Here is a 13814-nt window from a genome sequence, read left to right as displayed (position 1 = left end):
CCTTACACTAGCCCCATGAGATGAGGTTGTATTATCCCCATTGAACAGATGAAGAAACTGAGGCATTAAGATTTTAAATATCTTGTCTTAGTTTACAGCGTAAGTAGATCTTTCTGGACCTCATTCTTAACCACTAAAATAGTTCCCTTTGTACAGAAGTTGTCATGAAGGAAAACTTCTGCTTATACTTCCTCTATGGGGCACCATACAACTCGGAAGCCAGACCAGACAGCTGTCTGCCACCTCCCAGGAGGTTCTTGGAAGAGCTCAGTTTGAGGGAGTTCCTGGATAAATTTTGCTATAGTACTTATTATTTCATGCATAATATGTGCTAACCTTTATAAAAGTGCTTACTAACTTTTTTATACGCGCCCTGCCATATAATCTTAGCAACAGTTCTATGAGGTTGGTGTTTTCATGAAGTTCATCTTAAGTGCCAAAATGAAGTGATTCTCTTGTAGAAATCACTGCTGTTAGGTTGTCTCCTTGGTGTTAACTCCCTTTTATCAGTGCCTTCTCCTGGATCTCCTTTATTAGTTATTATTTCATTTACTTATAATAAGCTTTTTTATTAGTGAATAATTTTAGTTTTACAGAAACATTACAGAGATAGTACAGAGTTTCTGTATGCCCTCTACCCAGCTTCTCCTGTTGTTAACATCATACATACCCATGAGAGATTTGCTTGAGCCCTTTTTAAAACAAATCCTTTCTGATTATTTTCTTGAATGGCAGTTGCTGGGTGTCCAGAAGCAGTTCAAGAACTTTCAAATTGAGGTGCAGAAGGGCCGCTACAGCCTGCATGGCTCGGACCGCAGCTTCCCCAGCCTTGGAGACCTCATGAGCCACCTGAAGAAGCAGATCCTGCGCACGGACAACATCAGCTTTGTGCTGAAGCGCTGCTGCCAGCCCAAGCCCCGAGGTAAGTCTCTTCAAGCCAGAGCCAGGCTGCATCCCCTCTTGATGCTCTGAGACCCAGATCAAACAGAAGATGCTGGGTGCTTTGAAGAAAGTGGTCTTTCCCCCATAGTTTCTAGGTGTTTTTCATTAAGTTTTGTTACATGTCTGTCTCTGACTCACATCCCACTCCTCAGGTGTCAGCATTTTCTATAGAAAAGACATACACCTTTTCTCAGTATCTCAATTAAGCTGCCGAAAGAGGCATGTTTAGGATTAGTAAGCAGAAATTTACTTCTTTCTTCCTTTTGATAAAATGTCTTAAGTTCCCCTGTCAGTGGTTTATCTGTCTGAGAGATGATCCTGGCACATTTTCTGTGGGCCAAGAACTATGTTAGATGCATAGAGTCAGAAATGCATGAGACTCAGTCCCTGCGCCCCAAGGGTTTCCAGCCTAATACAGAAAATGTTACAGGTAAATGAGGCCACTGTAGCGTGTGATGGGTGTTTAAATCAACATACACACACACACACGTATTAGACCCTGGGGTTGCAGAGAAGGAGATGGTCAAGATCCCTGAGTCACATAGCGTGGAAGGCTACACAGAGGAGGTGGATCTCGAGCCAAGTGTTGGACAGTGAACAGGAGGTTGCCAGTTAGATAAGGGCATTCCCAGCACGCATGTGCAGGGCAAAGCAGCAGGCCAAAGCAGGGGCTGCAGAAAGGTTCTAGAGGACTAATGTGTTCAGTGAAGTCAGAAAGAAGGAAGAGGGGAGACTGAGAGGGCAGAGATTTGGGATCATGGGAGGCCTTGGATGCCATGCCAAGGAGCTGGGACTTTATCGTGCAGGCAGTGGGGAGCCATGGGTGGATCACAGAGTAAATTGGATAGGAGAGGTGAGGAACTTGGCTGCTCTTTTTTTTTTTTTTTTTTTTTACATTGAAGTATAGTTGATTTACGGTGTTGTGTTAGCTTCTGGTGTACAGCAAAGTTATTCTCATATATATATATATACACACACATACATATATATATTTTCAGATTCTTTTCCATTATAGTTTATTACAAGATATTGAGTATAGTTCCCTGTGATATACAGTAGGACCTTGTTGTTTATCTATTTTGTATGTAGTAGTTTGTATTTGCTAATCCGAAACTTAATTTATCCCTCCCTGCACTCCCTTTCCTTTTTGGTAACCGTAAGTTTGTTTTCTACGTCTATGAGTCTGTTTGTGTTTTGTAAATAAGTTCATTTGTATCATTTTTTTTAGATTCCGTATATAAGTGGTATCATATGATTTTTCTCTTTCTCTGTCTGACTTCACTTAGTATGATAATCTCTAAGTTCATCCACATTGCTGCAAATGGCATTATTTCTTTCTTTGTTTATGGCTGAGTAATATTCCATTGTGTATGTGTGTGTATGTATTGTGTGTGTGTATATATCACATCTTCTTTATCTATTCCCCTGTCAATGGACATTTAGGTTGCTTCCATGTCTTGGCTACTGTAAATAGTGCTGCTAGGAACATTGGGGGTGCGTGTATCTTTTCAAATTAGAGTTCTCTCCGGATATGTGCCAGGAGTGGGATTGCTGGATCATATGATAACTCTTGTTTTTAGATTTTTAAGGAATCTTCATACTGTTTTCCATAGTGGCTGCAACATTTACATTCCCACCAACAGTGTAAGAGGGTTCCCTTTTTTTCACACTTTCCTCCAGCATTTATTATTTGTATTATTACTTTTTGATGATAGCCATTCTGACTGGTGTGAGGTGATACCTCGTTGTAGTTTGATTTGCATTTCTCTAATAATTAACGATGTTGAGCATCTCTTAATGTGCCTATTGGCCACCTGTGTGTCTTCTTTGGAGAAATGTCTATTTCGGTCTTCTGCCTATTTTTTGATTGGGTTTTTTGTTGTTGTTACTGAGTGGTAAGAGCTGTTTATATATATTTTGGAAATTAAGCCCTTGTTGGTTGCATCATTTGCAAATATTTTCTCCCAGTCTGTAGGTTGTCTTTTCGTTTTGTTTATGGTTTCCTTTGCTGTACAAAAGCTTACAGGTTTGATTAGGTCCTATTTGTTTATTTTCGTTTTTATTTCTGTTGCCTTGGTTGACTGACCTAAGAAAACATTGGTATGATTTATGTCAGAGAATGTTTTGCCTGTGTTCTCTTCTAGGAGTTTTATGGTGTCGTGTCTTATATTTAAGTCTTTAACCGTTTTGAGTTTATTTTTATGTATGGTGTGAGGGAGTGTTTTAACTTCATTGATTTATATGTGGCTGTCCAGCTTTCCCAACACCACTTTGCTGAAGAGACTGTCTTTTCCCCATTGTATATTCTTGCCTCCTTTGTCAGAGATTAATTGTCCATAGGTGTCTGGGTTTAGATCTGGGTTGTTTATTCTGTTCCATTGATCCATATGTCTGTTTTTGTGCCAGTACTGTGCTGTTTTGATTACTGTAGCTTTGTAGTATTGTCTGAAGTATGAGAGGGTTATGCCTCCACCTTCTTTTTCCTCAGGATTGCTTTGGCAATTCTGGGTCTTTTGTGGTTCCATATACATTTTAGGATTATTTGTTCTAGTTCTGTGAAAAATGTCATGGGTAATTTGATAGGGATTGCATTAAATCTGTAGATTGTTTTGGGTAGTATGGCCATTTTAGCAATATTAATTCTTCCAATCCAAGAGCATGGGATATCTTTCCGTTTTTTTGAATCATTTTCAGTTTCCTTTATCAATATTTTATAGTTCTCAGTGTGTAAATCTTTCACCTCCTTGGTCAGGTTTATTCCTAAGTATTTTTTTAATGTGATTTTAAAAGGGATTGTTTTTTAACTTTCCCTTTCTGATATTTCATTGTTAGTGTAAAGAAGTGCAACCAATTTCTGTATGTTTATCTTGTATACTGCTACCTTGCTGAATTTGTTTATCAGTTCTAGTAGTTTTTGTGTGGAGTCTTTCAGGTTTTCTGCATATAATGAGTTTTACCTCTTACCTTCCAAGTTGGATACCTTTTATTTCTTTTTCTTGTCTGATTGCTGTGGTTAGGACTTCCAATACTATGTTGAATAGAAGTGATGAGAGTGGGGCATCCTTGTCTTGTTCCAGATTTTAGCAGGAAGGCTTTCAGCTTTTCACTGTTGCGTATTATATTGGCTGTGGGTCTGTCATAAGTAGCTTTTATTATGCTGAGATATGTTCCCTCTGTACCCATTTTGGTAAGAGTTTTTATCATGAATGGAGATTGAATTTTATCAAATGCTTTTTCTGCATCTGTTGAGATGATCATGTGGTTTTTGTCTTTTCTTTTGTTGATGTGGTGTATCACATAGATTGATTTGTGTTTGTTGAACCATTCTTGTCACCCTGGGATGAGTCCAACTTGATCATGGGGTGTGATCCTTTTATGTGTTGCTGGATTACATTTGCTAATATTTTGTTGAGGATTTTTGCATCTATATTCATCAAAGATAATGGCCTGTAATTTCTTTTTTGGTGGTGTCTTTGTCTGGTTTTGGTATCAGGGTGATGGTGGCTTCATAGAATGACTTTGGGAGTGTTCCCTCCTCTTCAGTCTTTCGGAAGAGTTTGAGAAGGATCGGTATAAGTTCTTCTTTGTATGTTTGGTAGAATTCCCCAGTGATTAGCTGCTCTTTTTTAAGCCCCACCAACAGTGTCATTGATGTCCTGCAGGTGGATTCATCACCTCTTAGAACGTGAGAACTGGAAGGACACGTAGGGGTCACCTGATCAAGAGTCCCATCTTATAGAAGAGAAAACTGAGGCGTGGAGAAGTGAAGTGGGCCTCATTGAAGGCCAAGGTCAAAGGGGTTTGAGTGCCAGGTCTTCCCCCAGTGTCAGATACTGGTGGGGTTTTTTGATGTTTCTCTGCCACAAGGTACTGCCCTCCACATGTCAGATCCTTCCCTTAGAAGAAGTCAGGCCTCAAGGAAAGGGCAGCACAGTTGCTCCTGAGGCCCTAGCAAGTGTGGTCGGAGGTACTCTGAGGAGACTGTCTTATAACAGAATGCATCTGTGAGTCTTTATGACAGGGGTGGGCAGAAGAAGCAACACCAGCACAAAAAGGGGCCTGGGTTCTTGATGTTTGAATCACTTTTTGGTCTCCCAGTAAGACACTGTCACTGAACTTGGTGAAAGAGGAAAGACTTTGTGTTCTTGTTGCTCAGATAGGGTTTCCTGCCAGCCTTGGGGAGTAACTGCAGCCTTTGTTTTTGTGCTTGAAGATATTCTGCAAAGGTAAAAACACATCTGCCACTTGGCTGTGAGACCTCAGAGTGCACTATAACCTTAGAGCCCACCAGCCCCATTTACTCACATCATCTCTCCTTCCAGATATTAGAGGCGGTTTTCACTTTCCTAGGGATTAGTGGGCTCTGGGTGAAGCTTAGGAAATGGAGAACAGCAGCCACAGGAAGCGGGAAGGTAGCAGCAGTTCGGAGACGGGGATGTGATTTCTGTGCTGGGATTAGCTGGGGAGGTTTCTGGTGTAGATGCCACCCCTGCTGGCCCAGAGCTGAAAACCAGTGGCTGTGGTGGGAGAAGCACAGGAACAGAATTGAACCCTTCTCACGGCTTCTGTTGAGGCTCCTGGTACTCTGCACTGAATGTGTTCAGTGTTTGTCTCTCCACTTGATTATAAACTCTTAAGACAGGATCTGGGTCTCACCACCATGATTCATAGGAAGTGCAGTGCCCAGCACAGAATGGGTGCTCACTGATGTCTGTTGAGTGAATAATTACAGCAGTAGCTACTGTATTGGTGGGTACCTGCTAGTCCCAAGCAGTTTATGTGCATATTTGCATTTAAAAAAAATCTGCACAATAGCTCTTTGTAGCTATTATAAAAATGAGGAAACTGAGGATCAGAGATGTTCACTGACTTGCTCAAAACCACACAGATGGTAGTATCACTAGTAGTTACAGTAAAAGTAGCAGTAAAAAAAAAAAAACAAAAAGAAAAAGAAAAAAAAAAGAGTAGCAGTAACTAATAATGATGATCATGATGGCTACTATCATGTGAGTAATTCTTAAATTTGCCAGGCACTGTTTGAGGTTCTTTCATGTTTTAAGTTATTTAATCCTCAGAACAATCCAGAGTATGTTGTTATCCATTATACTTATCCAAGATCACTTAGGTAGTTAGAGGAAGCATGGGGATTTGAACTCACGTCTTCTGACCCCAACTCTTTCCCCTACATAACACTCTGCAAAGTTACAGGTGCAGTCATCAGCCCAAGACTCCAGGGTGAGGGTCAGTTCTCCTGACCCTGGGGATAAGGGTGCTGTGGATGGGAGAGCAAGACTAAGCCCTGTGTGTGTGGCTTTTTCACGTAGGCCCTCAGAAGCCCTCTGTCTTCCCTCACCTGCAAATTAGAGAAGTGGTGAAATCATGAAAACTAAAGGGAATGCCATTTTGGGTTCCTCAGTGCCTCGGCCCTTCTGAGCACAGGCTTCTGATGGCCGGACCCCAACCTGGGTTTCACACTTGAAAATGCAACCAAGAAACTCCTCATGGAATAAATAAAAAGGAGGTGGCCACTCAGAGTGGGTGTGACAGTCAAGAAAGTCCACATCTCTTGTGCATTGCCCAGCCCCACTGCCGTTCTCCAAATCTGAGGGTGACCATGTTAAGAAGGAGATAGGGGCCCACAGGACCTACTGACCAGTTGCCACTGATCCTCTCATGTCCTCATTCATGGAGTCAAGCTTGGAGCTTGATTTCTACACTGTCCAGCTCTGACACTGAGGATTGCTGTAGATTATTGCCAAGGCTTCAGGAACCAGCTGGTACAGCAAGGATGACAGTGCTAACAGATGTAACACTGGTCATAGTCACAGTGGCTGCTGGTTATGGGGCGGTTACCTCACACCAGGGATTGAAGTAAGCCCTTCACGTGCGTCATCTCGTTTATCCCTCACAGCAGCCCAACAAGGGGCATGACTGTGTCCCCCATTTTTCTAGTGAGGAAACAGATTTCATGGAGGTTTAACAGCTTTCCCCGCTCACACAGTTGACCCTAGTGCCATGTTTCCTGAAGTGGCCATGCAAATAATCAGCCCATAAATGGTCCCTGTTCCCATCCTCCTGATTTCCTCGATGGCTCTATTGCCCAGACCCTTCCCTGCGGGCACCATTCAAGTGACCCTTTCTTGATGTCTTTTCTCCATCAGGGCAGTCCTGAGTTGCCCGTTTGAACCTGATTTTACCCAGGTAACAGGGTGGAGTCAGGATAACAGAATGAAAGAGAGGAGACTCTGAAAAAGGGAGTACCAGGAGATGATAACAAGGGAGTCTGTATCAGAACCAGTTTTTGGCTCCCAGATTTGTACCCCCCACTAGGGCCAGGCATGCTGTCTGTGGAGGTAAGAGACTGGAGCCAGCCCTGAATGCAGCATGAATCCTAAGCCTGACTGCGGGCAAATGGTTTAATGGCTCTGAATCTGTTTTTCTGATCTATAAAAGGGGATAAGTATATCTCATAGGATTGTCATGAGGACAAAGGAGCTAATGCGTATAAAGCTCTCTAGGACAGTGCCTGGCACAGAGAAAGCAGTCAGAAAATATGAGCTGAAAAAAACAAAAGAAAAACCCTGCCTTGCAGGGTAGTGAGGATTTGAGTCACTTGGCTCACTGTAGGGACCCGGTACTCGCAGCTAGTGAATGAACACATAAGAACCTTCAGGGGCTCCTAGAATACTCGCACTACTAGTTCGAATCTGGAAGGTGCTTTCTTCCCTCATGATAGCCTTGGAGCTTGCAGTGGCTCCATGGTGGGAAGGCAGCTTCCGTGGATTATAAATTCCCAGTTAGCCACCTGTGCTGACTCTGCTCGGCAGATTTTGTAATGGGTTTGGTTTGCTGTTTGAATCAGTAGAATCTGGGGGATGGTCTGCTCAAAATCTGTACATTCAGCCAGGATTTAGTAAGTGCCTCCTTGTTGTCAGGTGCTGCTGGGAGCCCAGAGAGGCTCAGGCGTGACCTTCTTTTGGGGTCACCCGCCCTGTTCCTCACAAAACCTGTGTTTTTCACCCCCCAGTTTTGGTTCCCGTCACTCCCAAAGTGCTTCCTCCATCCTTAGCTCTCATCCTTCAGCCCACACCCTGATTGCTCATTTACACATTTAACAAGTATTTATTGAGTGCCTACTGTGTACCAGGCTGTGGAGGTAGAGCAGGAAATAAGATGGACCACAGGGCCTACATTCTTGGAGTTTCCGTTCTCAGCTTTTAACATTTCATTTCCTCCCCTGACCTCTTTTACTGGGACAGATCCTGCTGTGTCAACCCTGGAGTGCCTGTACCTGCCCTTTAAGAGTAGCTGCACAGATTTTGATTGGTTGATTATTTGTTTCATATTGGCTCTGTTATTAGCCTGTGAGCTCCTGGAGGGTGGGAATCAAGTACTTAGTAAATATTTGTTGAATGACTGAACCAACAAATGCACAAGTATGTATTCAGCAAGCCCATGGCCCAGCAGATGTTGGCCGACTGGGACCTTAGACCTTCGCTGCTCTGCTCAGACTTCTCCTCTCTCTTCCATAGAAATCTCCAATCTGCTGGTGGCCACCAAGAAAGCCCAGGAGTGGCAGCCTGTCTACCCCATGAGCCAGCTGAGTTTTGATCGGATCCTCAAGAAAGATATTATGCAGGTGAGTCACTGCTGCAGACCCAGCCCTGGTCCTGCCTTCTCACAGCAGAAAAGCCTGGGGAATGTGGGGAGGATGAAGTCGGGTTTGGGGAGACCCTGGTGGAAAAAGAACAAGACTTCCCCTTCATAGGTACAGCTGGTCAGCCAGTTCCCTGCTGTCCATCCCGGCCTTGCTGATGCACCCTAGAGGCTTTCTCCTTGAAAGAGCTGGGTTAGTCAAGTTTTGTAGGGTTATCTAGGGTAATAGGGACCTTCCATGCCTGGTCTTCTGCAGGTAGAAGTAGATGGAGAACTTGGTGGGAATGCTGACAGGTCTCCACGGGGGAGTATGGGCTGATGGCCCTCATTGTCCCAAAACATGCTGTGTGAAAAAGCACTTCTGAATTTCAGTCCTGGGCTTTCTGATGACGTTTCCAGAAGGAGCAAAGCTGGGGGCACACAGAGCACAGTGAGGGAGCAGGAGATGCACCCTGGAGGAGAACTGTCTTGAGAATCAGATCCCTCAGACCAGTGTCCCGGCCTTTGCCCAGATTCTGCAGCCTTAGGCAGGCCCAGTTTCCCTCGTAGCTGCCCTTGGGCCTTGCTAGGGTGTGAGGCCCAGGGAACCCCCACTTTCCGTTCTGCACCCACCTCCCCAGCCCCTTACACAGAGCCACACGCGGGGCGGGGAGGCTAAGGAGGCGGCGTGCCAGCAGCCTGGGAGGGAAGGAAGCCACATAGGCTGCTTACTGCCCGACAGGGGCTGCGCCACCTTGGAGGTGTTGGAGGGGAAATCGTGGGCTCACTGTCATTGAGGAGCCTGGCGGAGGGTGGCAAGCGTGGGGTTGCCTTGTTCATTTACTTTTTGAAGCCGGTCCCTGAAATTGTTGGGGAGGTTTTGAGGGGGTGGAAGTCCACAGCTGCAAGTGCCTCGCTTCACTTACGTAAATGCTTCACTGAGGGCCTGAGGGCCAGATCTTACTGTTCTGTCCCTCGGGTGGTTTTGAGAGCTGTGTCCAGAGATTAAAATCGCAGATCCGCAGTACCCCAGCCTCTTTTCTGCCTGGAACTTGACATGTACTTGGGGTCTTCCTTCTGTCCTTGCCCTTGAGTCTCTGGGCAGATTACCACCCTCTGCACCTCCAGCGTTCATTAGCCAACAGTGATTGAGCAGTTGCCCATGCCAGGCATGACTGCCACCCTCGGCAGGCACACAGTCCGGTGGGCGAGGCAGACTCTCGTCTATCTTAAGCAGATAATTATACCAGCGGGAGACAAGCCCTAAGTAGGGAAGTATGGCAGGATGTGGGACTGTCAGATGGTCATCCTACCTAGTCTTGGGGGGATAGCGGTGGCTTCCTGGGGGAAGTGGCATCAAAGCAGAGGATGAACAAGCGCTAGATAAAGGCAGAAGGAGCAGCATGGAGGGAGGCTGAGGTGGTACACGCAGGGGCCTCTGGGTTGCTGTGGAATCCTGACAGCACAGTGCCATCCATGACTTGGCCCTGGAATAAGCACTCCTTCTGAGGAAGAGTAATTATTCTGAAAGCATATGGCTTTTGTGGGATGTTCTGGGAACGCAACTTCCCATAATCTTGATGTATCGCTTCATGACACATGCAGCTTTAATGAATAGTCACAGGACCTTGCCAGGATATAGTAGACAGGGCGGATGTATCACCATTCTGCTATGACAGATGACAAATGGTGGTGTTTGTGCAAATTAATATACCCAGTTAACGATTGTGTACATTCTTGAGGGAGACAGAAATCAGCTGAGGGAGTCAGCCAGCCAGTGCATTTTCTGCATTTATAGGCGGTCCTAGGATAATAGAATAATAGAACTCCAAATAATAAGTTTTGTGGGGTTAATGTCAATAGCTTGACAGTGCCTGAGTTTCATGAATCACATTTTGATTTTCAAATATTAAGAGTATTTAAGCCATAATTATTAAAGCTTAAGCTGGAAGGGCCTTAGAGACAGATCATTATATGTTCGGGGCCTTGAGCAGATGATCTCTTTTAGTTCTTATGCTGCTCATTTGGTTTTATTATCCCTTTTCATATGTGGGGAAACTGAGGCCTGTCCCTCCAGCCTCTGCCTCTGTCTTCACATCACCTTCCTCTGGGGATTGCTAGGGCATATGCATGTATAAATTGTGTCACTGATTTGAAAGCATGCACATGTGCCCCCATGCATCAGGTAGATGGATAGAAAATGAATAGTTTAGGTGTGAGACGGCGATCAGACAAAACGCACTGGCCCAGTGGATTGGCTTCTACCCACTGTGCTCCAGGAGCTGTTCTACCTAGTTCCTCATTTGATTCTTACACCAACCCTACGAGGCAGGTACATTGTTAACCCGTTTACAGAAAGTGGGTGCCGATTGAGCGTGATGAAAGGAGGTCTCTAAGTTAAAAGGCCAGCAAGCAGTAGGGCTCACAAGCCTGTTCTCTTTGTATCCCAGCCTGTGAGTGCAGGAGCCTCCTGGGGAAGGGGGGAGGGGGGAGGGAGGTCCTCTCTGAGACTGTTCTGGAGGCCTAGTGGGGGCTGATGTTGGTGGCTTTTGATGGCACTGTTGGAAGTTTTGTGAAAGGTCAGGGTTATGTTTCGGCCCCAGGCTGTTCTTGGAGGTAGATAGCGGGTTGCTGTTCAGAGAATATGAGGATTGTTTCCTGGGGCCCAGGGAGTGCCACAGCTGTGTTTGGCCAAGTAGCTTTTTGTTTCCTCTGGAGGCCTGACAGGACCAGGCACTGGAGAGGCTTGAGCTCCTGGGGGCCCTTTGCCGTTGCCCCATCCCTGCTGATGTGCCTTCCCACTGAGGACTCCGTCCCAGACTCTGGCACCACTGAAGCCCCAGGGGGTGGTCACCCTAACCTCCTGCCTCCTCCTTCAGGGCGAGCACCTTGGGAGAGGCACGCGGACACACATCTACTCTGGGACCCTCACGGATTACAAGGATGACGAAGGAACTTCCGAAGAGAAGAGAATAAAAGTGATCCTCAAAGTCTTAGACCCCAGCCACAGGGACATTTCTCTGGCAAGTGTCTTCCTCATAACCCCGCCCCCTCCCCTCCCTCATTTCTGGAGCCAGTAGAGCACAGTGGGCTAAGAAGAGCCTTTGCCCTGATTTTGGGCCTGTCCCTCCCTGTCCGTCCCACTCTCTCCCGTTTCCTTCCTAGAGGTCCCTGTGGCGATGCCGTGGAGCCCCAGACTCCAGCTGAATGGCCTCAAAGTGCCTGATGCAGTCCAGGCTGTCACTTCAGCGTCTGGGAAAGTAAAGCCCAGAGCAGTAAAATGACTTACCCCGGATTCCACAGACTGTTAGGGAGTGATAAAGCCAAGTCTCGACAGACATCTGCTGCCTTGGTTTTCCTTTTATTCTAATATAGTGTCAAACGTTGTTATTTCCCAAAGTTTGAAGGAAGAGGAAGTGGTGGACATGCGTATCGAACGGGGACGTTGTCAGCCAGCCTCTCCCGCCAGCCTGGCTCTGCATCCTATTAGGTTTTCTAAATGAGTCCTATGTCCCAGCTAGATGGCCCTCACAGTTGAGGCTTGGCAGTGCCTCTGGGTAGTTGAGGCCAGGGGAGTAGTTTCAGGGCTTGGGATGAGGACAGTGGTGACCTTTCCTGGGATCCACTGACTTTCCCCTCAGCTGAGCCCCTTTAGGATCAGACCAGTGGAGGCCGGCCCTTGACATTTCTTTGTCCTTTTCTCCCACAGGCCTTCTTTGAGGCAGCCAGCATGATGAGACAGGTCTCCCATAAACACATCGTGTACCTCTACGGCGTTTGTGTACGAGACGTGGAAAGTAAGTGTATTCTCTTTGGAAGGGGAAGTCGGCCCTGGCCAGGGAGCGTGGTTGCTGTGAAGATGAGTGGGAGCTGATACCCTCCTCATGTCGCCCAGGCTTCTTGCTTTCCTTTTTGCAATCAAGGAACTCAAAAGTACTGAGCAGGTCGCTTGCTTGAGTTAATAGTGGACATGGAACTAGATCCCATCTGTTTTTCACGAATTTCTTGAGTGTTTACTTCTTGCCAGCTCTGGGCCCCACGTTGTGCTAGACTCGGGAGGTGGGGAGTGAGTGAGCTGAGTTCTTTGCCCAGAGAGTCAGAGTAGAAGGAGCTCCAGGCAGGGCTTGAACCCAGGCCTGTCCGACTCTGAAGCACTCTACCATTGGCACCCCCAGGCAGAGTACCAGCCGTTAAAGTGAACTCTCGCAAGGGGATGAGGGAGGGTGCTGTCCCAGATGGACAGAAGGTTGCAGGTGTGGCTGTTTTTGTGTTTGTAGATATCATGGTGGAAGAGTTTGTGGAGGGGGGGCCCCTGGATCTCTTCATGCACCGGAAAAGTGATGTCCTCACCACACCCTGGAAGTTCAAAGTTGCCAAACAGCTGGCCAGCGCTCTGAGTTACTTGGTAAGTATGTTCTGGTGTCTGTGGTGGTCCCCATCAGGAACCAGAATGTGGGGAGGCAGGAAGGAGGTACCAGCCAAGCAGGCTGGAGAGCCTGGGCTCTGCACCTACACACAGGTGTGCCTGGTGCTTAGTGAAAGCCATCATCGTGGGCTGTTCTGTGTGCTTACGTATGAATCGTGCTTAGAGGGAAATTTTTATCACTTCAGAGGACTGACTTCCATACTGCAGTGTATGATAAGAGTAGAAATATTACAGTCCTTGTTGAATGAGTGAATGAAACTATTAGCATCAATAGTAGCTCACATTTATTGAGTGCTTACCATGGTTCAGCTGTTCAGGTGTTTTTCAGGCTCTGATAATCACTTTAATTCTCACAAAAGCCCTATGAGGCATGCTCCATTGTTATCCCTGGTTCACTGATGAGGGAACTGGAGCAAAGGGACGTAATATGATGTGCCTGAGTCACACAGATCATCATCGGGAGAGCTAAGCTGCCCGGGTCTGGCTGGGGCTGGGGAATGTGGATTGTGACCTGTGGGAAACAGGAGAGACTGTGGGAAGGAGGGCAGCTCCATGGGCAACTTTGCTGAGCCCTGCCTTTTCACTCTGCAGGAGGATAAAGATCTGGTCCACGGGAACGTGTGCACTAAAAACCTCCTCCTGGCCCGCGAGGGCACTGACAGCGAGTGCGGCCCCTTCATCAAGCTCAGTGACCCCGGCATCCCCGTCACTGTGCTGTCCAGGCAAGGTGTGTCCTCCCTCCCTCCCGTCTCCTGCCCCACCCATCCCCTTCCCCCAACCCTGAGGCAGGGCCAGGCCAGCAGGGCAGGGG

At 46.6% G+C, this 13814-nt stretch overlaps 1 protein-coding gene across 3 annotated transcripts in view; it reads left to right on the top strand.

Moving 5' to 3' along the window:
• Positions 1–13814, top strand: part of JAK1 (Janus kinase 1) — a 232790-nt gene that overhangs the window by 207921 nt on the left and 11055 nt on the right. For all 3 annotated transcript variants that reach the window (XM_068540046.1, XM_068540045.1, XM_068540047.1), the window contains exons 11-16: positions 736–922; positions 8475–8581; positions 11457–11600; positions 12287–12374; positions 12855–12982; positions 13595–13730. In XM_068540046.1, coding sequence (XP_068396147.1) covers positions 736–922; positions 8475–8581; positions 11457–11600; positions 12287–12374; positions 12855–12982; positions 13595–13730 — 790 coding nt within the window. The remainder of the gene's footprint in view (positions 1–735; positions 923–8474; positions 8582–11456; positions 11601–12286; positions 12375–12854; positions 12983–13594; positions 13731–13814) is intronic.

This window comes from Eschrichtius robustus, chromosome 3 (assembly GCF_028021215.1).
Source record: "Eschrichtius robustus isolate mEscRob2 chromosome 3, mEscRob2.pri, whole genome shotgun sequence".
Lineage (NCBI taxonomy): Eukaryota > Metazoa > Chordata > Mammalia > Artiodactyla > Eschrichtiidae > Eschrichtius > Eschrichtius robustus.
The sequence above is the reverse complement of the archived record's forward strand: the minus strand, read 5'-3'. Positions and strand labels throughout refer to the sequence as shown.